The sequence below is a fragment of the Lethenteron reissneri genome, chromosome 41 (genome assembly GCF_015708825.2).
Source record: "Lethenteron reissneri isolate LAM-NWPU_2019-01 chromosome 41, ASM1570882v1, whole genome shotgun sequence".
Classification (NCBI taxonomy): domain Eukaryota; kingdom Metazoa; phylum Chordata; class Hyperoartia; order Petromyzontiformes; family Petromyzontidae; genus Lethenteron; species Lethenteron reissneri.
In genome coordinates this window covers 6048616-6076596 of record NC_083819.1, presented here as the reverse complement: position 1 = coordinate 6076596, position 27981 = coordinate 6048616, and the positions used below count along the sequence as shown (strand labels likewise).

General features: G+C 51.9%; 2 protein-coding genes across 2 annotated transcripts; both read right to left on the bottom strand.

Annotated features, from left to right (window-relative positions):
* Positions 1–1740: 1740 nt before the first annotated feature.
* Positions 1741–10609, bottom strand: GNMT (glycine N-methyltransferase). Its single transcript, XM_061568383.1, has 6 exons — positions 9660–10609; positions 4675–4802; positions 4062–4175; positions 3460–3602; positions 2313–2437; positions 1741–1963 (listed from the first exon to the last, which is right to left on the bottom strand). The coding sequence occupies exons 1-6, from the start codon at positions 9863–9865 to the stop codon at positions 1795–1797; spliced, it is 885 nt and encodes a 294-aa protein (XP_061424367.1). The 5' UTR covers positions 9866–10609; the 3' UTR covers positions 1741–1794.
* A 3295-nt stretch (positions 10610–13904) lies between these two features.
* On the bottom strand, positions 13905–27810 carry FKBP3 (FKBP prolyl isomerase 3). The gene is made up of 7 exons (XM_061568397.1): positions 27620–27810; positions 22117–22218; positions 20714–20833; positions 16845–16980; positions 16036–16103; positions 15464–15561; positions 13905–14455 (listed from the first exon to the last, which is right to left on the bottom strand). The coding sequence occupies exons 1-7, from the start codon at positions 27716–27718 to the stop codon at positions 14401–14403; spliced, it is 678 nt and encodes a 225-aa protein (XP_061424381.1). The 5' UTR covers positions 27719–27810; the 3' UTR covers positions 13905–14400.
* Between the last annotated feature and the right edge of the window lie 171 nt (positions 27811–27981).

Sequence of the window (27981 nt, the reverse complement as noted above, 5' to 3'; positions counted from 1 at the left end):
GCTGACCGCTTCACCACCGCTCCACGCACACAAAGACAAAGGTCCCCTGTGTAGCCTCAACAGACCGTTAGGGTCGGTTTGGCACGCGCGTTAACTGCACAACGCGCTCAGTCTCGCAGGTGTCTCGGGCACTACAAACGTCGACACGGAGCACAAAGGCATCCACGACCAGAGGCAAACTCCGTCGTATGTACGGTGAACTTCTTTCGCACCGCACGTAGCCAGCCGTGCCGATCGGGGGAGGTACGACAAGCGAGCGGCTGCGCCGTGATCAGTTGGACAATAATTGACAAAAAGACAGAAATGTGAATTATAATAATTACAACCAACTTTATTCTGCCTTTCCGACACGTAAATCACTGACCCCCGCTTAGAGACGAGACACGCGCGCCCGCCCGCCCGCCCCCTGCGTTTCCTTTTAGCCGCAACCTGCGCGCCGTTCGTACGAATGTCTACACAGCGGGCGTCGAACTCGACAAATTAAACCGCCGGCAACATTCACGGCGCGGATCGCAGAGCAGCGTCGACATGCAGCGCTACGTCTCAAGATTCTGTACAAAACGGTGAGACGCCTCCATCACGCGGAAACAAGCAAGCACGTGTCATTTATACGTACACTATAATGTATTTACCCCACATGATGAGCCAAGAATGTCTGTGTGTCCCGCGCGTGACGTCACTCCACGTCGGCCAACCCCCCCTCATTAATACTTATGAACAGGTGACGTCACTCCGCATGTAGCACCCCCCCCTCATTAATAATCATGAGCAGGTGACGTCACTCCACATGTAGCACCCCCCCCTCATTAATAATCATGAGCAGGTGACGTCACTCCACATCGAACAGCCCCCCACATTAATAAATCATGAGCAGGTGACGTCTTCAAATGGATACGCCCCCCCCCCCCCACCATTAATATTAATTAGTGGCTGACGTTACTCCACACATGGGGCGAGGCGCCTCCTCCCCCCTTCTCAGCGTCAACTCACAACCCTCACTACAAAGGCAGAACCCTCACGTCACGCGATCTCCGTAACGCTGTTGAGACATCAAAGTAAAATGGAAGTCATGATGAACAAGGGATTATAACCATTAAATGAAATAGGTCTGCGTCACCGCGGCCTTACAAATTGCACACGAAGTGATGCAGTGAATATCACGTCGCAGTCTGCTTTTCGCTTGCAAGTTTCAGATTTAATGAAATACACCCGTCCTTGGACGGACAAAAGGCTAGTATAAAATGTTAAGACACAACAACAGGCAAAGGAGATGAGGAAGCGCCTGATCCAGGGGCGGGAGGCTGAGAGCACAGACGGCTGGGGGAGGGAGAGGGGGAGACGGGCGTTCTAATTTCACGGCACGACAATTTTCCAAGCGCTTGTCAGGACGCTTGCGTCTCCTCGTTGCAAGCGGCAAACCCCTCTTCAGCCGGACACAGCGGTCGCGGGCGAACGATCGCGCGATAGCGGGGCGCGTCACATTCGGCTTAGGGCGGTCGAGAGCGCGCGCCCTCGCTGGACGCGTGGGGTGGTGGAACGCAATCGGCGCCCACCACCCCGCGCAGTGGGACCCCGCAGCCCCGCCGAGGAAGGAGCGGCGCGCTGTGACGCGACGGCGCAAGGCAAGCGGCACGCCGCGCGCGTCGCATGCCAACGAAGCGGCCGGACGCATCGCGACTCCATCGCAGCCGGCGTTCAGGACGTCGCCGGCGTCATCCCCCCCCACCCCGCCACCACCAACGCCCCCCACCCCCCGCCCCCTTCCCAACCAGCCGCACCGCAATCCCCGCCACGTCAGCGCTTCTTGGCCACGTGGATGTAGTAGCAGGGCACCTCGGGCTGGCCGCGGCGGTACGGCCGGAAGTCGCCGTACACGCCCAGCTCGCAGCGCCCGGCGAACGCCCCGCGCAGGAGCTCCGTGAAGCCCTCCAGCCGGTGCGGGTAGTAGGACAGCCGGAACTTGCTGCGCGCGCAGAAAGAGAAAGATGGTGACAGGAATCTCACATGGTGGTCACGGGTCCACGAGACGCGGGGGGGGTAGGGGTTCTACCATGTTGGAGAAATAAGCCATCGCTGCTGAGAAGCTGGGTTTCGAATCCAGAGTACGGTCACCCACGATTAAACCAATTGATGGTTTCTGTCCAGTCACCAATACCATTTATATAAATTGTGGGTTTTTTTCTTCGCTCAATACAGCAGATTCCATCTCTGAGATAAACTCAGTGACTCACCTGCACCCGATCTCAATATTCTCGCTCTAGCAAGGCCGAGTGTGGGGCCCTGGGAGAGGGAGGGATAGCGGAGTGACTCACCTGTATCCGATCTCGCCGTTCTCGCTCTCGGGCTCCGGCTGCATGATCGTGTAGTCCAGCGTCACCATGTGCGGCTTGCTGTTCACCCACAGCACCGACGTGCTGATGTCCTTGGTGAGGTCGCTCTGAATTCAACAAAAACGAACCGCCACCATGACCAACCCGCTCTCAGTTACACAGTCGTCAACATTTGTCATCATCATCTTAATGATCATCGGCCATGGATAATTCAACATGGCGTGAAAACCTCCGCAAGCCACCACCATCTCCCACAATCCTGATGTGTAACAATCCACCTAGCACCTGCACATCTGACCAATGATATTCGCTGCTCCTTTCTCCGTTGACGCGCCCTCGGACGGGTTCCATTCCTCCTCCGAACATCTCGTCAGAGTTCTTGATGATAATTTCAAGTTGATTTCGTTAAGTCCTGGTTTAGAACTGGAGAGACCAGGATAGGAGTCTCATTTGCAAGACCGATCTCGAATGACCTTGGGAATTAGTCTGCTGGTAAGAGGCGAGAATTGAGCAGTTCTTGCGGTGTAACTTTTAAATCTGGCAAATGTGGACCCTGACGCCAGTGCACGATGGCCCACTCTTACAAAATATACCGACGGTTCTTTAACGTCCACTGGGGGCGAAGCACACGACACATACTTGCATTTGTATAATTATCTCGCCCGGTATACAGGAGGTCCTGGGTTCGATCCCGACCCTGACGCCTGTATATTTGAAGTTTGTGGTGTCTCTCTCGCCGTGGTAATGTGTATTTTTCTCCAGGTGCTCCGGTTTTTCCCTCCACATTAAGAATCAAAACGCGTTTACAGCATTTGGCTGCTATAAACTTCCACATGATGATAAGCCACTTCCATTGAGCTATCATTTGTGGCCAAGACGCTTCGTAAATTGAGCTATAATAGCTCAGTAGGCCCTTACCTGGTCAAATAAAAAAAAATAGTTTCCAGTCTTAGTCGATTACCACGGTTAACACTCCCACCCCAGTAATAACCAGGGCTGGCCGCTGGATCCAAACCGCAAACTGTCCGTGACTTGCGGCGAACCGCGCTGCCCCTGGGCCCACCGGGTGCCGGCTGCGGCCACGCGCTGCTTCGCGCGACCGAACAGCCGAGCGGACGCTGGCGCTCACCTTGTAGTAGATGTTCTTGCCCGGGGGGGCCTTGCCCGTGTCCAGGATGTAGTCGTAGTTGCGGTGGTCGATGATGAAGATGCCGCCGGGCCGCACCATGCTGGCGATGTTCTGCAGCGCCAGCTTGTGCTCGCTTTGGTCGCCTGGAGGGTTCCCATCGTTCTCGTCGTCATTGTCGTCGTCATCGTCGTCGTCATTATCATCGTCATCGTCTCCGTTTAACGCGGTGGGCTACGTACGATGCTCAAGAAGTTCAACATTCATACATCCGAATCCGATCAGAGCCATCGGATTCCTCCAGTAGAAAATTGTATTTATAAATAGGGTATTTAAATACATATTTATAAATACAATTTTAATCATACTGGAGGAATCCGATGAGCTATGAAGCTCTTTTTCACATTCGCCCAAGACATGCGTTGTTGACCACAGAGTAAACCGCTGCCCCTTCAAGAGCGCGCGGTGACCCGCCAACCATCGCTGCTGCCTCCCACAGTGCTGGATTACGGCACCACGTGCTTAGCCAACACCACCGCCCGGCTAAACACCGGGCGCCCCGCATTTCGATTCTCTCTGCATCGATTCTCCCCGAGTCGCCGCACCTTTCAAGTCGGGCAGATGCGCGAAGGAGTTCCCCAGGCAGATGGCGGCGTCGAAGCCGTCCCCGGGCTTCTGCACGTCCTGCTGCAGCGTCAGCCAGTTGGCCTCCTCGATCACTGCACACCGGGCGGGCGGGCGGGCGCGTTAAGTCGCTACCCTGCAGCTTGGCGAGTGGGTATGGGTAGGTGGGTGGGTGGAGATGGGGATAGGTGAGTAGGTAGGTGCGTAGGTGGGTGGATGGTTGGGTACACGGGTGGGTAGGTGGGTAGGTAGTTGGGTGAATGGGTAGGTACACGGGTGGCGGGGGGGTTGGTAGGTGAATGGATAGATGGATGGGTAGGTAGGTGAGAATGGATTACAGGCCACGTGCATAGCCACTACTGTTTGGCATACGGGAGCGTGGCATATGGAGCGTGGCGTACGGGAGCGCGGCGTACGGGAGTGGTGTATGGAGCGTGGTGTATGGGAGTGTGGTGTATGGGAGCGTGGTGTATGGGAGTGGCGTATGGAGTGTGGCGTATGGTAGTGTGGTATACGGGAGCGTGGTGTATGGAGCGTGGTGTATGGAGCGTGGTGTATGGAGTGTGGTGTATGGAGTGTGGTGTATGGTGTTACCCCAGTTGTCAAACGCCGGCTCCTTGCGCCGACGCCAGCGCTCCTTGAGCGCGTACTTGAGCATCTTGTCACTGGCGTCCACGCTGGTCATCTGGAACCCCTCCTCCAGCAGCATGATGGAGTCCACCCTGTGACGCACGACGCCGCGATGGACACCCCGAAACGTGAGCGTGTGGGACCGTATATACGGACGCGGACGTCCAGACCCAAATGTCGCATACCTTTAGCCTTTCACGTACCCCCTCGTAGACACTGGGGGAACCATCAGGACATCGCCAGGCTACTGCGCACACCTCCTCCATCAATGGTAATGTCAAGACACGAGTCACTGCAGTGTGATTGTGGCCATGCAACTCAAACTATGGACCGTATCGTAAACCCACAGAGACCCATAGAGCAAAATATACACAGAGATCCATAGAGATCCATAGAGACACAGAGGCCCGCAGATACTTATGGAGATACATAGAGATAACATTAAAGACACGAGCCACAGGCGTGCAATTGTGGGCCATGCAACCCAAACTAGGGACCGTATCGTAAACCCACAGAGACCCATAGAGCAAAATATACACAGAGATCCATAGAGATCCATAGAGACACAGAGGCCCGCAGATACTTATGGAGATACATAGAGATAACATTAAAGACACGAGCCACAGGCGTGCAATTGTGGGCCATGCAACCCAAACTAGGGACCGCACAGTAAACCCACTGTGACCTGCCCTCCTTCAACGGAGGAGAAGGATGAACGGCGAAACGACACGAACTCTTTACTCCTGAAGCCCTCTCTCGTCGTGGCCAGCAGACCTTGACATTGCTTGACATTTAGCTCCTGAACGCATTGCTATCCGCACGAACAGGGCACGGGTAATGAGCATATAGACTAAGCATTTTCTTGTTCTTAGTTCTTTCGGTAAAGTCACGTAGATAGAAAAATATATAAATTAAAAGCAACAATCTCACGACGTTTCGATCGTTTCTTTCATATAGCTGCTCTATATAAAAAAACAAATTGTTTTATTATCCACGCAAGGGAACGGCATCCAAGAGCGGTTAAGATATTATTGATATTAACCGTGGCCGAGAATCGAACTCAGGTCGCCAGTTTTTTCATCGCGCAGTAGCCTAACCGCTGTGCCACCGCTCAACGGAAGATAAATAATTCGTATGAAAACAAAACAGGTGTAGTTTACAACTCCTGCGAAAACACAACCCAGCACACACACACACACCCTGGTGGTGGCAGAGATGACATCACAACCCACAGTCCTGACACAGACCAAGGTCCACCACGTGTCCACTCAGCTCATTGGAACTCTTGATAACCGCAGACAAAACTTAACATTTGGCAAAAAAATACTCCCTGAATAGCAAGAGAATATATATCATAAGTGACGCTTTTAGGAAACGACCCAATATGAATACGCCGCCTATTTTATTTTTTGTTTTGTTTCAGGGCCACTGTGTTGCTATTATTGACAAGGAACGTTGTTGAGTGTTGTTGTTGTTGTTTGTGGTCTACGCACTACTGCCAACGCAGCAGCAGCAGCATAGCAAACACGCGTTGCTACCAGCACAGGTCACCTGCTCCCCTGTCCTCTCGCCCCTTGCCGTTAGCCTTGGACATTCGCACCCTCCGCATCCACAAGCACAGACAAACATCGCACAGAGGTCCCTGTACGTGTCGCGGCCCTTTCGTCAATCTGCTGCTGGGCGAGGGCCTCGCCATTCCACGTGTGGCTCGTGGGGGAAAGGGGAGTGGGGCTAGTCAACCACACTTTTAGCACGCGCTGGTCAATGCAGGTTCGTGAAATCGGGCAGCATAGACGCGGGGAGCGTGTAAGTACTCTAGAGCACAGGATTGATTCAATGCACTGCCCTCTCTGCTATCCACAAAGTAGCCTTCGCCCACCCATCCACTCACTTATCCACTCACCCATCCACTCAACCAATCACCCACCCGTCCACCCACTTCGCCACTGACCCACCCATTCACTCACCTATCCACTCACTCAGTCACCCACCCATCCACTCACCTATCCATACACTCATCTATCCAGTCACCCAGTCACCCACCCATCCACCCACTTAGCCACTGACCCACCCATCCACTCACCCATCCACTCAACCAATCACCCACCCATCCACCCACTTAGCCACTGACCCACCCATCCACTCACCTATCCACTCACCCAGTCACCCACCCATCCACTCACCTATCCATCCACTCATCTATCCAGTCACCCATTCACCCAGACATCCACTCACTCATCCAGCCACTCAACCGCGCGGCAGCAAACAATGGAGTTAAACATCTCCCATGTGGTTTCGGGCTCTGCCACGAGTTGTTCGGCTTGACGTCCGGCGTGTTCGCCCCACGCGCCTGCAGGTGGAGCGAACACGCGGTGGTGACACAAAACATTAAAAATAACAAATCCGAGCAGTCAGCCAGCCCCCTCTGCCGGCAGCTCCACGGTTGGCATGAGGTCCGCGCGTAACGAGCGCTGTGTGTGTCCCATGCGGTGACAACGTGATCGTGTCGCGTGGACGAAAGGAATTGACCAAACATCCCGGTGCCAGGAACCCTCTTCCATTTGTTTTAAGGGGGAGGAGCCGGCGTTTCTTGAGACTCGGGCGAAGAGTATTCCTGCGGTTAACCTCAGAGCGTGCTGCTCACGGTTATAACATGACTGCACAAGCTCAATCCGTAGATGTAATTGGCAAAGGGTTGCAGGCAGGATAACGCGGGGAGAGCGCCGCACGGGACAGATTCAATCATCGGTTGCCCCACTGCCATCTCCTGGTCGCCTTGCGGACAACATCGGACAAACGAACCCAGAGGGCTTCTCAGGCAGTCGCCCGTGCAAATACGAACCAGGCTCACGCTCAGACGACAGGACCTCACACAGCTTGGCGTGGAGTCGCGTGCACGTTATGTAAGTTGAACTTCTTTCGCACCGTACGTGGCCAGCCGTGCGAATCGAAGGTGCGGCGAAGGACAACAAATTAAAAACACTAAATGCACGCAACCCACTGTTTGTTGTTTAATTACTAAATGTAACTTTACAATGTGTACATATTCAAATGCGAACCTAAAAAATTGGCTCGTAGTGCGGGGCCCCACTGCCAGCCAGATGGCATCACCCCCACTATCCCGTCCACATCGTTCCGCCAGTGCGGATGATGCCACGATGCAGTCTCGAACCGAGTGGGGGGCGGAGGCGCCCCCCCCCCCCCCCCCCCCCACACATTGCGGTAAACACCGACAAGAACGGCAGGCGTGGGTCCCACCGACCTCTATAATTGCCCAGCGGTGACGTTGAATTGTCACGCCGCAGGCACGGGCGAGTCCACTTTCACGGGAGACGGTGGCCAGGTGGAGGGGGGGGTTGGTTACTGAACTAGCGAGCGTAGCAGTAATCAATAGGCTGATGTACCTACCACTTGGTGAACACCCCCCCGCAGGGTGAATGGAACGATGAGTAAATATAACCTTGGATTATTGTTGTTGTCATTCGTGTGTCCGCTCTAAGGCTGCGTAGTACAGAGACAAACAAGTGGAGCTTGACCCCCTTACGTAACGAGACCCGGGACTGTGCAGCAGCAGCTGCGGATGCAGCCACTGCAATGAAGAGAGCCGGGTGAGTTGCTTACGACAGGGCTCTGAGTGTGTTGTTTACAACAACAACAACGTGAGAATCAATTGCGCGGCCGTGTGGGACGGAATCCGCGAGACTCACGAATAATAATAATCCTTGAGACTTGTGTGTGTGTGTACGTGTGGTTTACAGTACACGGCCAGTCCAACAGCATTCAGTTTGTACAATTCTAATTTCATGGACTGTGTGTTGTCTTGGTGTGGTCTGGGACTATTGTTGCTGTTGTTCCACTGCCCCTTGCCGAAGCTTGGAAATTGATTATGCAATTTGAATGGATATACTTTATTTATTGAATGGGCGCCGCCACGGTTGCGAGATGTTAACTACCTCGCCTGGTATGCAGGAGGTCGGGGGTCCAATCCCGACCCTGACGCCTGCTGCTGTAGATTTGGAGTTTGCGGGTCTCTCTCCCCGTGGTCGCGCGGATTTTTTATCTGGGTCCTGCGGGATTTTCCTTCCATATAAAAAAAACACGCACTGAGATTATTTTGGTGCCATAAATCTCCAAATGGTGGGCCTCTTTGTTGAGCTATCATTTGTGGCCAGGTCGCTTCTGAAAAATAAGTGAATACTTCAGTGGGCTTTGCCTGGTAGGATGGGGATGGTTTAGTTTTATTGGTATGCGTTTGGGTGATTTGTTTACCTTTCTTGTACTTCGCTCTCCTATCGTGTTTTTGTGATGTTTGTTGTTGTAACGTTCTTACCCGTCGCTACTGGACATATTTGAAAAAGAGCTTCATAGATCATCGGAGTCCACCAGTATACATATTCTGGTTCTGAATAAAATATCCTCCCCTCCCCCCTCCTATCCAATCTTCTCTCTCTTAATCCGCAGTTGCACGCCCTACCCACCTGCTAGTGGCACCACTGGGAGATTATTCATACCTATTTTGCTTGTTTGCCTCTCGGAAAGATTTGCCGAGCCTCATGATTCTTTGGCAGTTCTGGTTCGGGTTTCGCAGTCTGGGGGGCGGCGGTGATGGGCTACTGAATGTATAATCACATTTAGTAATTTGAGGGTAATTGTAACCAAATGTGGGCAGCGACGGCGACATGCAATGGCCCACTCTTGTTAACGACGTCACTGGATCTTTAAATTAGACGACGCGTATTTTTTTCACATATATACGGCGAAAACAACCCGCAGTATTTATCAGGGCGGCCGCTCGATTCGAACCGGTGGTAAAAGTGAGAAGGAGAAAAAAAACTCTGCAACAAGAGCGACAAATGCGTTCACGATGGGCCATGGCGGTGGTAGGTGGGTGAGTAGGTCGGTATAGATGGGTGAGTAGGTCGGTATAGATGGGTGCAGTAATTCATTACCCAGTGCCGCAAGCGACGTCCAGAATCCTCTTGCAGCCGTGGTCGCTCAGCAGCTTGGTGAGCCACGTGCGGTACTCGTCGGTGCGGCTCTGCGTGTCCCCGATGTACAGCTGCCACACGCGGGCGGCGCGCCCGTCCGCGTACTGATCCGGGAGCCCCTCGGCCGGCACCCCCAGCGAGCGTGTGCGGTACACGCTGTCCACCATGTCGGTGGTGAATGAAGAGTGTCCCGGGTGAGTGGATGGGTGGGGTGCGTTGGTGAATGGATGGATGGGTATGTGCGAGGATAGACGGTCGGATGGGCGAGTGGGGTGGGTGAGTGAACGGGTCGAGATGAGTTCGTGGATTAATATACTAACCGATGAATGGATGAGAACGATGGACAGGTGATTGGATGAATGGCTGAGCGAGTTCAAGTGCGAATGGATGGCCGGCCGCGTGAGTTTATTGCGTGAGGGCGAGTGGATGGATTCGTGAATGAATTTACGAATTAGTGCGTCGTGGGCCGATTGACGAAGGGGTTAGCTGCGTGAATGGGACGCGTGCGTACGTGGCCGAATGTGGCGCGCGCGTATGTGTGTGAATGAGTGATGGTGGCGGATGAATGGCTGGGCTAGCTGCCGCGGATGGGTTAGCGTCTAAGACGTTGCCGCTCGCCGTTCGGTCGTACTCGCTCACAACAAGTCAGTTCATGTCGGCCAATCCCCCCTACCCGGCCTTTGCTGTATTCTACCACGCAGAGATTTCGCTTCCCGAAAAACACCACCGCTACACGTGGCTCGGCTCTCGTCAAGTCGAGCGTGACATCACCGCACTGCAAGACGCGTCCGCCAGCAACCTCGCGCGCCGCACGTGTGCCCGTGTGTGTGAGCGTGTCACCGCTTTATTTGGCCACTCCGTGTTTACCCGGCGTGGCGGGGCCGCGAGCCGTCACACCAATGGGAGACGGGAGCCAGGTGCCGCCCCTCGCAGGCATTTGGCACAAAATGAGTTGAACGAGAACGCGACACTCGGCCAGAGTGACGCACATTGGCACTCACTCCTCCTACTACCCCCCCTCGCTCTCTCAAGTCTCTCTCCTCCTCCTCTGCTTTACCAGGCGCCACTCCCCAGGTCTTATAATCCTCGGGCGTTGCTCGAGTGAGGATGTGTATTTGGTGGTTACAATGGCTGGGCATGGCAAGCCTGGTGAATATATTCATAATAGAGTACGGGTAAATATAAATGTGTCGTTAAACCCGCTACCACCCGATTAGTAAGGTTTGTCACGTGAACAAAACAAGCCAGTGAGTTAACAATTGAGCACACTGGTTGTGTATTGGAGAGTAAACCAACGACATGCACAATTCGAGTACGACGTTTCGCTGGTAGTTACAACTAGCTTCATAGGGCAATAGCCAGGCTATCGGGTGGCGGCGGGTTTAACTACACATTTGTATTTACGCGACCTCGCACAAAACAAGTCTCTGTTATGGATATTGGTCCCGAAAGCCGACGGGTTAAAGTGTTTAATTTAAAATGTTCCTTAAAGGCGGTGCTGTTCCCTCGGGGCACGTGGCGACGTGGAACCCCCCCACCCTCCTCCCACCCCGCCCCCTCCCCCCACAAACACAGGTGTGTGTATTCTTAGGTTTTTTCGGTAAAGTCACGTAGGTAAAACATTAAAATTAATAAAAGTAAAATAAAATAAAAATCACGACGTTTCGGAGGCAACACAAGCTTCCGTCTTCAGGTGGAACCGTCACAGCCACGACAGCTGTATCAAGTAAATGAGAGATTGCAGGAGCTACCACTCCGTTTATATAATGGTTGGAGAGGGGGGGTGGGGAAGGGCCAAGTAAAGCACACTTTTTACTCACCTTACTATATGAATAAAAAGTGTGCTTTATTTGCCCCCCCCCCCTCTCCAACCATTATTTAAACGGAGTGGTAGCTCCTGCAATCTCTCATTTACTTGATACAGCTGTCGTGGCTGTGACGGTTCCACCTGAAGACGGAAGCTTGTGTTGCCTCCGAAACGTCGTGATTTTTATTTTATTTTACTTTTATTAATTTTAATGTTTTACCTACGTGACTTTACCGAAAAAACCTAAGAATATGAATCCTTGCAGTCACGAAAGCTTCAAATCTAGAACAGGTGTGTGTCTGCCCCCACAAGTGTCTGTCTGTAGCCGATGACGTGAACGGGCGCGCGCGTCTGCCTGCAGGTCAATGTGGCATCTTGGCCCGACAGCAGCCACGGCGAGTGCGCGGTTTGAGCGTCGTGAGTTTCACGGTTAACTTTGACGGTGAGCGGCAACGCAGCCCACGGCGATGAGAAGAATTGCCGAGGCTCATTGTTTGACGCAATGCGATTCAAGAAGCGATTCTCTGGGTCCCCGCGTTTGCCGTCTGCTTTGCGTCGCGTCGGAAGCGTCTTTCTAAAGGACCGAATCGATTTTTGAACGCAGCCGATCGGGTTTTTTTTTGTAATGCCCCCGGCGCGTGGGAGCAAAACGTCGGACATCGTTCCGAACGCGCGGAAAACACATCGGGGGGTATTGGACGGCCCCTATCCGGTGCAACCCCTCGGGTTACGCGGGTCCCAAACCGAGCAGTGGATAGACGGCGAACGAAACTGCGGTAACGAAACTGCGGGGGCCCTTCATCGAGCAGGGGATAGACGGCGGCTGATGATAAGTGGGAGCGGGTTCGTGTTTAGTTGTTCTACGCAACAGGATGACATTGCAAGTCTCGCGTGCAATGCAAACGACGGCGCGAGAGAGAGGACGCTCTCGCAAAGCGTGCGTCGGCTGAGAAGCCGAGGGACACACGCAGGGAGAAAGACGAAACAGCGCTCTGCACATGAGCCAACGTGTTGGTCGAATTTCATCAGCCCACAGTGACGCCAACGGCGCTTCCTTGTGGCACGCGGCCGCAGTGGCTCGGAGATATACAGGAGGTCGTGGCTTCGATCACGACCCTGACGCCTGCTGCTGTATATTTTGAGTTTGCGTGTCTCTCATCATCATTATCACGGTGGCTAGATGTGAACTACATCGCCTGGTATATAGGAGGTCGTGAGTTCGATTCCGACCCCGACGCCTGCTGTATATTTTGAGTGTGCGTCTGTCTCTCCCCGTGGTCGCGTGGATTGTTCTCTTGGGTCCTCCGGTTTCCCCCCTCCACGATTGGAATCAACATGTCGTGTTATGAGTATTTGGCCGCTATAAATGTCCACATGATGATGAGCCACTTCGTTGAGCTATCATTTGTGGCCAGGTCGCTTCTTAAAAAAAAAGAGCTTTACAGCTCAGTGGGCCTTACCTGGTAAAAAATAAAAACAAAAAGTTGTTAGTTTACTTGCGTTTCCGCAACGCCCACAACCGACCGCCGTGGACCCCGCTCCGAATCAATAGCGGCCCTTGCCCACGGGTCCAGCGAGACATTGCACCGTAACGATGACTAAGGATATAAATTTGTCCAAATACTGCTCGACTGCACAATAGTACAGACGTACAAGTATCCGATTCGCTACGCAAGCGTAACTTCGCATGCTTGTTCATCAGCCGAGAGCCATAGGCTAATGGACTAAGCTGATAATAGCTGGCACACACGGGCCGAATATTGGTCCAGAATACCCATTAGGTGATGGGACCGCAAGGCTATATATTCTCGGTTCTTTCGAAAGAACCAAGAATATGAATCCCTGCAGTCACGAAAGCTTCAAATCAAAATTTGACCGCAAGGATATTTTTACATTGCGAAACAGACCATTGCCTTATTATTTTATCCGCAATCCACCTGCACAGTGCATGAAAAACATTGCCAAAACACTGCAGCTGTTGAAACCGGCATATTTACCTGCACAAAGCTTTTAGACACAAAGCTTTTAGACTGCACGTTCACTCGAGGGTTCTCACACAAGTCACTGGGTAGAGCAAAGACTCGATGCAGGGTGTGGTCCCAGTGCAACAGACATCGCACTAACAGGTCACTGTTGCGAATGAGACCCCGATCACTCTTGCAAATGAGACGAAAGTGAATCTTGCAAATGAGGCCCAGATCACTCTTGCAAATGAGACCCAGCTGACTCTTGCAAATGAGACATAGGTTACTCTTACGAACGAGAATCATCATCTCTCAAGTTCAACTTTGAATGTATCGTGTTAAGCCCAATGTGGCATTCGACGATCCCCAAAAGTGTCGAGTGAAGGTCACCAAACGACGGAAAAAAATTGTACCGACGAACACGCGTTAACGCGGTGTGTTTCATGGGCAATTTATTATTCAACCTCCCCGTGAAACAACTCCCACAAGCCCCAACGTCGGGCGGCTTGGCAAGGTTTGCCGCGCCATTTCTACTAAACCACGGAGTCAACATAAACTCGCCAAACATGCAGACCACCAAGACTGAAGTACGGCGGTTTTACTTGTGGACGACCAAAACACACACACACACCGTGTGCGCTTGCTGCGATATTTCTTGTATGCATTCCAAAGCTTACGGATCTTCAGAGTCCAAGGCATCCTCGTACTGAAGTCCAGCAACAAGCCAAGTCAAAGGATCAGCCGCTAGGGTTGAACCCCCAGTCACGGTAAAAGATGCTGTTTACATGCAGCTTAATTCACTGCTCAGGTGAGAGAGAATTTGACCAGCCTGTAAAAGCGCGTGTTCATTTGTAAAAAGTGTGATTCGGAGATGGTGTGTTTGTGTTTTTTTTCTTCCGTGAAACAGTGGGGTGGCTCTCTCTTCTGGCTTTCACTGAACATCCACCAGCTCCACTTCAAAAATCAACTTCGCATTGGGCGGAATCCTGCGAAGGGAGTCAAGGAAGTAGGAACATCGAAGGGTCGTGTGTCACCGCACAGGTCAACGTCGGGGCCGCGTGCACTCGCATCGTCTGCGATTGACACCGTTCTGCTCATCCAGAACGGTGCGGTTATACGTCCGATGAAAGGCGTGCTATTACTTATTTGTGTCTTTCTACCCCTGGTTCAACTGACACTGAACCGGCACCTCCGATTAGCACGGTCAGCTACGTAAGGTGCGAAAGAAGTTCAACGTACATACAGTACATGACCGATACGCAAGGGTGTAACTCTTCGTCTTCCTACTGATTTGACGGATCGTCACAATTCACCGGTGAATGGTAGCACCGTTATTGGCTGTCGCGGTGACGTGAACCCATTACGTAAACAAAAGGAACTGAAAAAGATCAGATCTTACACCTTCAATTCAATGCATCTATCGTGAGCTTAAAAATGGTGGTAATTATGATGAATTCACGCATCGTTCCACACTTATTACACGTTTACACCGTGATGCAATTGAAGCAGTGTCCTAACATTAATCATCGCAGGCTTCGCTGTTGAATCTTTTCACGGAGATGCAACATCGCATGCCGTCAAACACAAACAACAGCATACACTGCAGTACACACAAGCGCAAAGACAAAGATCCCCTGTATAGCCTCTACAGGTCTGTTGAGGCAAGTGCCGTTAAGCGAGCACCTATGAAGGCCAGCACGGCACATGAGGGGGTGGGTGACAAGCACCACACCCGGCTGCCTTTGTCTTCAGAACGGCAATGTTTACACATTGTACCAGGTACTCATTTGAGGCTAAGTCGACCTCGGGGAGGTCCAGGACCGGTTCAGATAATCATCACTGGTGTTGGTGGTCGTGGCCACGATTGGGAATCGAACTCGGATCTCCGGGTTCGGAGCGCAGCGCGCTAACCACGACACTACCGCTCCCCGTATGCGTGCACGCACACAAACACACACACACTCCCGTACGCACACAAGAACCAAAAAGGATACTTGGCATCTGGCATGCCCTTCCTGCCATAAGCCCACTCAGGCTCGATCTCCAAGCGCACCTTCTCACCCTTGCTCATGGTCAACAACGCCTCGTCCCACTGAGATGGAAACACAGGGACAATGGTGACGGGGGGGGGGGATGGGGAACACATGACCCCGATTAGCAGGGTGCAAAAGAAGTTCAACATACATACATACATATGTACGCGACTCATTTTTATATTCTTGGTTCTTTCGGTAAAGTCACGTAGAAGGGAAATAACACAATAATAAAAATATTAAACAATACAAATTTCTCACGACGTTTCGACTGCAACACAAGCAATCATCATGAGCTGTAAAATCCACAGCAAGAAAATAAAAAAATAAAAACGGGACTCATTTTGTTCGGTTTCAACGGCAATGGGGAAGCTAATGTCGTGACTTAAAGCTTTCGTGACTGCAGGGATTCATATTCTTGGTTCTTAATAGTTTTATTATTTTCCTTCTACGTGACTTTACCGAAAGAACCAAGAATATAACGTCGTGACGTAAGGAGCTGCGCAGTGACCCTGGGCAACCGGTGAACTTACCCCGCGGATGACTCTGCCCAACCCAACTTTAAACGACAGCGGCTTGGTCGCTTTTTTCTTTTTGGCACCTGAAAGAAATTCACGCACCGTCAAAAATAATCAAGGGAATTGCTTCACCCCGTCACCTTAACAGTCACGCATATGCAACCAACGAGTCGCACACGATCACAATGCTCGTCAGCTGCTTCTTGTCAGTGGGTTCGCGTGATAAGAATAGTAAATCATAGCCCTTTGTCAATCCACTCTGGGATGGAGGTCTCCCCACACCGCGTTGGTCGTGGGTGCCGTGTGAATATACTTCACGGCGCTGCTTAGCGCGGGTTGGAGAACAGGGCGCACGGAACCAGTTCAGGTGTCGCACACCGCTGATCTTAGCCGTGGCTGGGAATTGAACTCGTGTTGCCGGGGTTCACACAGCAGTGCGCTGACGACTGTGGCACCGCGCACCACGATGGGCTTGTTACCTGCTTAGAAATGAAGGTCATCCATCATTCTATTCAATTAATTATCAGGCCTCGGGGTCAAAATTGTCATCAAGAATCTTATTGTTTTCAACAATGGTGCATGTGACAGCCTCCCAGCATCGATTCTTCCAAACGCGTCTTGCACGTTCATCTTGAGAAAAGTGATCTTCATCGAGGAATTGCTTTATCGTTACACACCGACAACACAACAGTTTCTGCCATTGTGAAAGGTGGCCGACGTCAAAACTTTCGGGAACACGAGTCGAATATCAGCGGCACTCTCCGCCAGCCGCGCGCGCACGCACACGCACACGCCTACGTGACGAGGGCGTAGCGGCGACGTACTGGTCGTGATGTTGGTGTCGAACACGGTACCGTCCACCAGCGTGCCAGTGTACCAGCAGGACACCGTGTCTCCTTTACGCGGCACGGTCACCTTGTCCCCGCGCTTCAGCACCGACTTTGTGTACTTGGGTGGGCCCTGGCGAGACACAACGGACGACGCGAGTTGGCTCAAGGGAAAAACTTGTCGGCGGGACAAAATCTTTGCCCGAACCTCGAGGCCTCACTCATGACGGAGGGAAGAGAATTATTTCCCCCGCACAAGTCTACCGACAGAACGTTTAACGAATCGATCGGCCTCGATCGGGCGTCGCGCTTTCCTTGAAGTCGCCAGATAATTGTATGCACGCTCGCTCCGAGTCTGCACCGAGGATGAGCGGCAAAAAAGTCAAACGGTGATAATGCGGAGAGTTAATGGACGGATATGAACGATTGGTAAACGGTAAACAAAAGAAACTGTTGAAAGAGCAGAACAGTATCGTAAAAAAGTACATGCACACACACAGATAAAAAAAAACTATTTATACATTTATTGAAAACAAGAGAAAATGCTGGAAAAAAACACAAATCCTGCCTCAGAGACTATCAGAAGAAATCGGGACAAGTAAACATGAGCTCAACGATAGGGCGCTGTGAATTTACTTGGTTTGTAAACATAATTTTTTGCCATTTCTGAAAAAAAAAATGAACTGGTAAAATCCGGTTACCAGTTTGCCGCACACACATAGAAATGTCTCACAATGGCCGAGCAACAAAGGGAATTTCCACAGCGGTGTCAATGGTTAACGCACTGGGGACCTGCAATCCAGGGGTCGCCAGTCTGATCCCATCTCCCGCTTTGACAGCTGAAGAGTGATGCAAAAGTGTCTTACATCCTACCCTCTTGCCTCTTCACCCAACAGAAAAATAAATGGGTACCGCCAGTCGATGGGCAAGGTTTCGCTTGCGGTGGGTTAAAGTGTGGGCAGCGCTAACCTCTTCCAAGACTCCTGATCAGGGGTGGAAGATTTGAAGCTATCGTGACTGCAAGGATTCATACTCTTAGGTTTTTTCGGTAAAGTCACGTAGGTAAAAATAAATATTAAAAGTTGAAATAATTGAAATAATAGAAATAAAATGATAAATCACGACGTTTCGGAGGCAATACAAGTCTCCGTCATCAGGTGGGATCGTCACAGCTAGATTTGCCATATCAAGTGATAGAAATGTCTCACAATGGCCGACGGAGACTTATGTTGCCTCCGAAACGTCGTGATTTATAATTTTATTTCTATTATTTCTATTAATTTTATTACTTATTTTTACCTACGTGACTTTACCGAAAAAACCTATGAGTAGGGGTGAAAAGTTGCTCAAAAACTCCAAAGAGAACTCCCTCTAGTTTAGGCCCATGACCAAATTTTGCGTTGACCTCTGCGGAACGCTTCGAGTGGAACACCTGGCTCTCGTGCGCCCACCACGAGGATGCCCGTTGCTTGACAGCCGCACGGGAAGCCGCTCGACAACTTCACGCGATGACTCGAGAGGCACTCGTATCGAGCATCAGAGCCACCAGGTTACCTCTCAAAGCCTATCCTGCGATGTTTCTTTTTTTCGAAGAAATCAAGTGGAAGCGTAAATTCCGTGCACGCTTACATCATCCAGTTTTCCAAAACATTTACCGCGATTCCTTGTTATTACCGTTAGTATGGCGAGGTATTGGTCGACGCGATGATGTACCGTCGAAGGCAAAGCCAGGTCGAATAAACATTTTGTCGTATAAAGCAATGGTGTATTGATGCATCAATTGTTGCATCATCATAAAGAAACGATTGAATAGATTGCTAAAATGTGGTCTTAATCTCGTCGTGAATAATTATCATGTTTATTTTGATTAACCATGTGAGAACTCATGAGACCAGGAGAGTCTCATTTGCAAGAGCGACCCTGCGGTGTAAGTCCGCCTGTAGCGGGCGATGATTGCTACGTATCATCCAAATCGAGTCATTTGTGGAGCACTTTTCGAATTTGCCATATTTTGACTCGAGACGCAGGCACAGGATGGCCTCCTCTTGCGTATGACGTCACGGGATCTTAAACATCCACTGTAAAGCGGACGGCGCGTGGTATCGTTACGGCTATTAGACAGCGTGGTATTAATCAGGGCTGCCACCGGATCCGAACCCTCGAACCTCTGTGGGCAAGCAACGGAAACGATACCGCTACGCCAGGTCACCGCCAATATTTCCAACACAAATAATAGCAGTACTTTATTTACTCCGCAAACCTTGAGTAGTCGATTCTTAAGACTCACAATACATGCATTGAATCGTGCGTGTGAGAATCAATGACAATTGATCCAGTACGGCTTGACCTAACCCCTACAGCCACTATTGGCAGCTACATTCATCACACGATGAGATAATAACCGATTCCTGAATCGATTCTTGACCACGAAGCGCGACAATTCATCAAGTCGCTGGGCTAAACTAACCGTCGCACCTCCACTTATGAGGCTTTTTCTATTTTTCCAATTAATGTACAATCTTTATTTTGCCCAGGTCATTTCAACAAAAAGCCGGAGCGTGTCGGCTGTATTTGAGTACTGGCACAAAACTCAGACAGCGTTGGATGCTGGGGACATCGCCACTTTATCGTTCAAGCGCACACAAAGGGAAAAAAACACACAAATATCCTGCCACATCACGATGATTCCTGCGAGTTCTCTGCAACAAAATATTGACAGAGTTTGCAAGTTAATGGGGGGGGGGAGTGGGGGGTAGGTTAAAAAACTGTTAAACTGTGCGAGAGAGCAAATCAACATTGCTCAGTGTGCACTGCCCATGCTATTGATCCATACGGACACACGCCTCTCCCCCATTGGGGCGGTGACACGGGGCAGCCCGTTCGCCCCCGCACTTGTCGCACAAGTTCACGGTTTGAACCCAGCGGCCGCCCTGGTCATTTCTATTGGACCTTTTTGGCAGTATCAAAACGATTAAGAGGTTCAAACATCAAACAGATACCTTTTGCAAGGCATCAAGTGTGCATTAACTACACGTACTTGTGGCAAAACATGCAAACAAACATGCTCTGATAAATAGTATATGCATTGTCTTTGAAATTGACTGGCCTACACCAAAGACAGCTTTCTTTATAGCCTGTACTGTTATCCTTTTGGCACACTCTGGTCTAACGCTGGTGGGACAAGGCCATAACGAAGGCTGCCGTGGCGAGTATCAATCATAACAATACTGCTACGCGCCGTCCGCTTCACTCACAGCGGACATTAAAGATTCCTCTCTGTCATTCACGAGAGAAGGCCATTCATTGTGTGCTGGGCGATTGGGTCCATGTTGAAAAGAATTACCCTTGAATGACTCTATTGGGATCACACACCCCGGGTCATTCCAGCAAATGAGACTCATGAGTTCCCGCCTAGTTAAACAAGTCCTTTCTCTGCTATGTATCAGTATAAAAAAATTAATCCATTCACCCACAATCCACCAATTTATCCACTTCACTATACATCCACCTATTGCGTTCTCCCATCCAATCACACAAATCACCCATCTACAAACCCTCCGATCCACTAACACACTCACAAACCCATATATCAAATCACCCATCCATCCGCAAACCCACCTATCTATTCAATAACCCACCCATTCATGCATTCACCTACCCACTCATCCTCTCCCCCACAAATCCATTTGCCAACCCACCCACATCCCTATACCCCATATATATATATAACCAGCCCTTATCGTGCATGTGCAGAGGCCATCATGAGAAACACTAACTCCGTCGTCGCCTGCAACGCACGTTTAATTTATGAGTGTCGCCCTCCGTCGTGACTGGCGACGTTGGCAGTGTGTGTGTACAAGTGCTACCTCTTCCACCGGTGCCTCTGCCGCCGCCACCGCCGTCACCACCTCCTCCGCCGCGCCCGCGTCCTTCACGTCCTTGGCCTGGACGGACGCCTCCTTCGCCGCAACCTCCCCTCGGAAACTCTGCGGAGGGTGTGGGGGGAGGTAGCGGTGAGGGGGGGGGGGGCACAGGCATTGGTGTGGGGGCGAGTGAAGCGTACACAAAATCTCAACAGCCACGCTGACCACCACGGCAGGCACGGCAGATATTTACCGTCATCGTTAGTATCACCGTCGTGGGTCAGCAATGATCAACCCGCTGCTGGATGAAGACAACTCAAGTCGTCGCTCGTATTCTCGCGATGTAACCATCTGTTTAGATCCTGCGCATGGTTTTATTTCATCGCTCCATCTCCGTGGTCTCACGTCCTCTCGGGCAAGTGCAGCATTTTTTTCACAGCAGGTCGCAGGTGACGATGCCGCTGCTAATTCCAAAAAACTGGGAAACCTGCTGTTCCCCGCTGCACAAGCTGCCCTAGCGCTGCTACCAACCGCACCAACATGGCCCCGGCCGCGATTACAAATTGAAAGCTCCCCATTGCAGGCGCTACCTCCTCTAGGTGGTGTGGCTATGCCCGACAAATTTCGGCGACGTTAGTTTGGCACTTTGCCGAACATCGATGGCTGCCTCGTGGTGTGTGGCGAGTTCTGGCGACGCGAGAAAAACACAAACTTGAAAACTCTCTTTTGTTTGCAAATCCGTAAACCATGTGCGTGCAGCATGGAGACAAACAATGGCCCCTGTATACACTACGACTATGTTTATTTTACCAAGTAAGGCCCACTGTGCTATATAGCTATTTTTCAGAAGCGACCTGGCCACAAATGATACCCCAACGAAGTGGCTAATCTAGAAATGTATAGCAAACCAAAAACTCTAAAGGCATGTTGATTCTAAATGTGGAGGGAAAAAGCGGAGGACCCGGAGAAAAATCCACGCGACCATGGGGAGAACATGCAAACTCCAAATATACAGCAGGCGTCAGGGTCGGGATCGAACCCACGACCGCCTGTAAACCAGACGAGGTAGTTAACATCTCGCGACCGTGGCGCCCTCCGACTGTCAAGGCGAGCGCTGTTAGCAAGCGCCCATTAAGTCTGGCATGGCATACAAGGGGGTGGTGTGGCCTCCACCACGGCTAGCCATCCGCCTTTGTCCACCCCGTGCTGAAGTCTACAAGCCGCACCAAGTACTCAAAATCGAGGCCGAGTCAACCTAGGGGAGACCCTAGAACCGAGCAAAATATTCATCGTGAATGTTAGCTGCGTGCAGCAACTGAACTCGGAGGAGCCAGGTTCATAGCGTAGTGTGCTAACCACCGTACCAGCGCTCCTCACATGTGTGCCAAGTTTTTGTGTATGCGTACCTTTGTGTCAAACAGCAGGGCATAAGCCTGGGCCAAGTGCTCTTTCTTTGCCGTTTTGGCCACATTCTTCAGGTTCCCCAGCAACTTCTGCTCTGCAAGGAACTGCAGAGATTGTGCATCAACAGTCAGAACGCACAACCGCAACACTCGCAGTCAAACTATGCACAAAACAAGCGGCAGTTATTTTGCAATTCGGTTTCATCATTTTTGGACAGCTGCCTAAAATAAAAAAAATGGACACAATTTCAACTCATTTCAGCCACTGGGCCTCACTGACATTGTACAGAATATATGCAGGAATGCAAAGCACTCTGGGACTTCCTGTTATCCTTTTACTGTGACTTGTTGCGTATGTCTGTGGTCTTTTTTGTTGATGAAACCCGATTTAAGAGCTTCCTAGCTTACAGCGTAATAAAAAATAAACTGAAACTGAACTGTCTAAATTGCATGTATTGCATTTAATGATTCACAAATGAGATGGTTTACGGCAACGGTCCTCAAACAAACTGGAAAAGGACGTTTAGGAGCTTTACAATCATTTCACATTCTCATGGGCCAGCAAAGCTATGCGTTCCTTCGCTTGTTCGTCAAGCAAGCATTGCGAAGCAGAGCATTCACCAAGACATGATGACGGGACAACGCTCGGGCAGTGGGACTCTAACGAGGCAGGCGTGCGGACAGACAGGCAAGCCAAAGAGCCCAAAGTGAGAGTTGGGAATCGTAACAAAAACGCAGCAGATTCCTCGTGCAAAACCCACGGGACTGGGCAAAGAGGGCCATGGCTAAACGATTGATTTACAGGTCTGAATGCGTTTATAATGCTGGGAATTTCCCCACAGATGGCCCAAAACGGTGGAGTCTCACAGCAGTGGTTGGTCGCCGAGACGATGTACGCTGGGCGTAAGCACACCGACTTGGAAGCAAGGCCAGCTGTGCTTGTGTCCAAAGTCGTGTACTTGTACATGAAGCTGGCCTTTGCCTACATCACCACCAGCGTAATGCACGAATGTGTTGCTTGAATCAGACCAGCATGGTGAAGTATGGTCAAACAAACCCCATGACCAGCCACGGGGCACGGAGACCATCAGTGGACAAGCATAGGGTTACATTTTATTTTTGTATTCCTATTCAAATTGATCTACATCCAATATTCTAATGAAGTTCTAATGGCGTGATGTCATTGATATCAATGCAATGTCATTGATTTTTTTCGTATTGCACTTATCAAAAGACAATGATCCCCCATATAGCCTGAACAGACTGTTGGGGCAAGTGCCGTTCGCGAGCACCTATGAAGGCCGGCACGGCACACGAGGGGGTGGGTGGCCAACCACCGCGCCCGGCCGCCTTTGTCTCCCCGGTGGTAATGTTTACACACCGCACCAGGCACCCATTTGAGGCCGAGTCAACCTAGGGGAGGCCCAGGATCGGTTCAGATAATCGTCACCGGTGTTGGCCATGAACGGGAATCGAACTCGGGCTGCCGGGTTCGTAGCGAGTGCGCTAACCGCTACCCTGCCCCACTTATCACTATCAACCTCGCCACCATTGTCATTGATGTAAAGCGCTGTGGTATTTTATGAAAGGTGCTGCCATATCAGCTGTAAGTATTATTGTTGTGGTGGTCATTCCGCATAAACCTCGAGAGCTATTTCTGCAGAGGCTTGCTACACTTTTCCACCAGAGGGCGCCGCAGCACAAGTTAATTCATTTGCCATTCACGACAACAGTTTACATCACAATATTTTGCCTACAATTAGAATAAAGCCAATCTAGATTTGAAGTTTTCGTGATTGCAGGGATCCATACTCTTTGGTTCTTTCGGTAAAGCCACGTAGGTATAATAAAGCCACGCAGTATAATAAAGCTAAGAATATGAATTCTTGCAGTCACGAAAGCTTCAAATCTAGAATGAATGCACTGCCCGTTGAAAGCCTCCTCTACGCCATATCGATCACGGGACATTGTGTGACCATGCCTCACCGCACTGTCCGGTGTGAGCTTGTGAAGAAGAGCCGTGACTGGGAATTGAACTCTCAAGCCCGGCGGCCGGAATCACAGCACATTACAGTCCACAAACTGCAGCAGCGCTCCCCCCAAGTGGCAGTGTATGTATGTTGAACTTCTTTCGCACCGTACGTAGCCAACCGTGCAAATCGTAGGTGCGGTGGGGGGAATGGTAAGGACCAGAAACTAAACAGTGTACTGCAGTCAACTAACACGTACCGCTGGTTTAGCAATCCACTGGTTTGGCAATCCTCCCCACACCCTGCAGGATCGCCGGGTATATATTAGTCTATACTTCACCACGGATGTCAGAGTGCGGCTTGATTGAGATGAAACACAGCAACGATGCCAATATGTGCTGTGCTGCACTGCCCTCTGCTGACAGCGGCAGCGTAGATGTTAGCGCTACGCTGCACTGCGAACCAGGCGATCCCATATCGATTCCCACTCACGGCCAACAATCTGAACCGGTACTGGGCCTCCCCTAGGTCGACTCAACCTCTAATGAGTAACTGGTGCGGTGTGTAAACAGCGCCGCTCGGGAGACAAAGGCGGCCGGGCGTGGTGTTGGCCACCCACCCCCTCGTGTGCTGTGCCGGCCTTCATAGGTGCTCGCTAACAGCACTTGCTCCAATAGTCTGTTGCAGGCTATAAAGTGGATTATTGTTGTCGTATCTGCTTACAGCACGAGTCAACATGAGTGTATAGACAGTGTAGAAGCCACAATGCCCCCTATGCTCCAAGTGGCACGGTCGAAATTTGTGGTGTGATGCAATTCATAAACCAAAATGTCTTGTTGTTGAAGCAAAAAAAAAACCCATAGTTGTCAATTATTGCAGCAAACACCAAAGTCCAAAATAAGCCGTGGTGGTGGTGGTGTAGGCCTGTAACCCAGATGTCTGGAGGCAAGGGTTGGTGGTTCACGCAGGTTTGCAAACAACCCCCCAACCCCCAAAACCCTGTGAGGTGGGCAGGTGGTGACAGTCCTGTGAGTGGGTTCGAGAAGCTTTCTGTGCAGGTGCCACATCTCAAAGGCTCCAGGGCCTACCTTGGCTCCTCCCACCCTCAACCAGTATATTATAGGACTGTTTTCTTGGAATTTCTCTCACTTGATACAGCTATCGTGCTGTGACGGTTCCACCTGAAGACGGAGGCTTGTGTTGCCTCCGAAACGTCGTGATTTTTATTTTATTTTTATTTTACTTTTATTAATTTTAATTTTTTACCTACGTGACTTTACCGAAAAAACCTAAGAATATATAGCCATCTCTCTCGTTTGTGTGGGGTTTCTCTGGGTGCGTCATTTAACTCTGACATAAACAAAAACGTAAAATGTCAGTTAAGCCGGATCCCCCGGACTGAAAATTTATACTCAAGACTCAGGCTGTCCCTAAAGGAAATACACAAACGCAGAGGGGCAGACCTGGCCATGGCACCACTAACTCAAGTGTCAGACATTTAGCTAATGGGCCGGTGTTCACACAATAGCATTCTAAACCTCAATCGAATAATAGGGGGGAAGCATCAATCTCCAAAAAAAACGCGGCCAGCGTAATTCGTCTGTTCATCAACGTTCATTTTAAGAGGCTAATTTTATTTTAAGAGTGGGATTGGGCCACCAAAGGGGTGGATTCGCTAAGTCTGGGCCTCATCTTATGACCACCAATTCACCCTTGATGTCATGGCCCACCATGACACAGTGGCAAGAGGATAACCTCCCCTGACGCCTGCTGCTGTTTATTTGGAGTTTTCACGTTCTCCCCGTGGTCGCGTGGATTTTTCTCCGGGTCCTCCGTTTTTTTTACTCCACATCGAACCCACGACCCTCCTGTATACCAGGCGAGGTAGTTAACACATTCCTGCGGAGGGAGCTGGTAGAACGTTGGGTTGCTCGGTCAATGGCCAGGGTCAACGGCGGCGTGGTGTATTCCGCAAACATGCCCGACTGTGAGGGCGGGCACAAGCCGGCGTGAGTAGGTTCAACGTTGAGTTTTATAAGGGCACCACGGGGTGACCAGCCCCTCCCCACCCAGCCCCTCCCCACCCAGCCCCTCCCCACCCAGCCCCTCTCTCCCCACCCAGCCCCTCCCAGCACGACGGACGGACACAATAATCCCCTGTGGGCTGGTGTAACCAGGAGGTTCCTACCAGTAACATTTCGCGTTACTGGTGATGCCACGACCACCAACCCCACGCTGGCTGGCCATTGCTCAATCTCCTCTCAACAACGGCCCCCGATCGCCACTGAGTGGCGGTGACGTCACCGCGGCACTTATATACCAGGCTAGGTGCACCTTGAGGCTTCGTCGTGTCTAAGGCTCGCTACTGGCAGATCATGGGCTGACCCAGGTGCCACGTGGGTTACAATTGGCTGAGATGACCGTCAGACGTGTCCCTCCACTATACCAACTCGCTGCGGTTTATCCACCCGGCGCTCCGCTCGTTGTTGTGAGCGTCGTTCCCCCCCCCCCGCATCCCAACCGCCCAGCAGCAGCGTCCTTCAAAAGCCTCCAACCACAGAGGCCGATCCCTAAACGCCGCTGGGAGTCCAATCAGCTCCGCATCCTGCTGTACCGCATCATGCCCCTTCCCTTTCACGACCGCCTTTGTCTCCCCCGAGTAGCGACGCTTAACACACCGCGCCAGGTGACTCATCCGAGGCCAAGTCGACCTCGACGGAAGGGCCCACGGGGCCACGAGACCACGAGGCCACGGGGTCACCCACCCCACGAGGCCACGGAGTCACCCACACCACGAGGCCACGGGGTCACCCAGCCCACGAGGCCACGGGGTCACCCACCCCACGAGGCCACGGGGTCACCCACCCCACGAGACCACGGGGTCACCCACCCCACGAGGCCACGGGGTCACCCACCCCACGAGGCCACGGGGTCACCCACCCCACGAGGCCACGGGGTCACCCACCCCACGAGGCCACGGGGTCACCCACCCCACGAGACCACGGGGTCACCCACCCCACGAGGCCACGGGGTCACCCACCCCACGAGGCCACGGGGTCACCCACCCCACGAGGCCACGGGGTCACCCACCCCACGAGGCCACGGGGTCACCCACCCCACGAGGCCACGGGGTCACCCACCCCACTAGGCCACGGGGTCACCCACCCCACGAGGCCACGGGGTCACCCACCCCACGAGGCCACGGGGTCACCCACCCCACGAGGCCACGGGGTCACCCACCCCACTAGGCCACGGGTCACCCACCCCACGAGGCCACGGGGTCACCCACCCCACGAGGCCACGGGGTCACCCACCCCACGAGGCCACGGGGTCACCCACCCCACTAGGCCACGGGGTCACCCACCCCACGAGGCCACGGGGTCACCCACCCCCCACCGCCACCCCGGTTCAAGATAAATCGTCACTGGGTCATTTGATCGTGAGTGGCGATCGAACCGCGAGTCACCGAACATCAACCACCATCCACCCACCCACCCACCCCACTCCGCCCTTCGTCGTGATCGGCCTTCACCCACCGCCTCGGAGGCGTGCTCCTGCAGGAAGACGATCACGTCCTTCTTGCTCACGCCGTCGCCAGCCAGCTGCTCGGACGTCCACTGCCGCTCGGGTGCCATCGAGTGCGAAGGGGAAGAGACGGACGGACGGACAGACGCGGCCCTCGTGTTGGGCCACCCACCTTTGGATGATCGTGACGTCACGATCACGGAGCCCGACGCGGTTGGCTCGCGGTTTTTGACGTCACTTCGACAGTTGTCGGTGTTTTGTGTTTTTTTTTTATCGCGGTGACGTCACGCGGGTGTCGAGGCACCCGGTGACGTCACGACGCTATACCTTCGGGGGTGGGGTGACGTTGAATTCGCGTGGTGACGTCACAATG

Excerpts from the sequence above, each read along its gene's own strand:
- GNMT (XM_061568383.1), bottom strand. The coding sequence starts at position 9,865 with ATGGTGGACAGCGTGTACCGCACACGCTCGCTGGGGGTGCCGGCCGAG. Across the intron at positions 3,603-4,061 it reads GCATCTGCCCGACTTGAAAG|GCGACCAAAGCGAGCACAAG; the intron begins GTGCGGCGACTC and ends GGAACCCTCCAG. Across the intron at positions 2,438-3,459 it reads GCAAGAACATCTACTACAAG|AGCGACCTCACCAAGGACAT; the intron begins GTGAGCGCCAGC and ends TGTTGAATTCAG.
- FKBP3 (XM_061568397.1), bottom strand. The coding sequence starts at position 27,718 with ATGGCACCCGAGCGGCAGTGGACGTCCGAGCAGCTGGCTGGCGACGGC. Across the intron at positions 16,981-20,713 it reads CAGAGGCACCGGTGGAAGAG|GGCCCACCCAAGTACACAAA; the intron begins GTAGCACTTGTA and ends GTGTCTCGCCAG. Across the intron at positions 14,456-15,463 it reads AAGGGCATGCCAGATGCCAA|GATTCCGCCCAATGCGAAGT; the intron begins GTATCCTTTTTG and ends CTCCCTTCGCAG.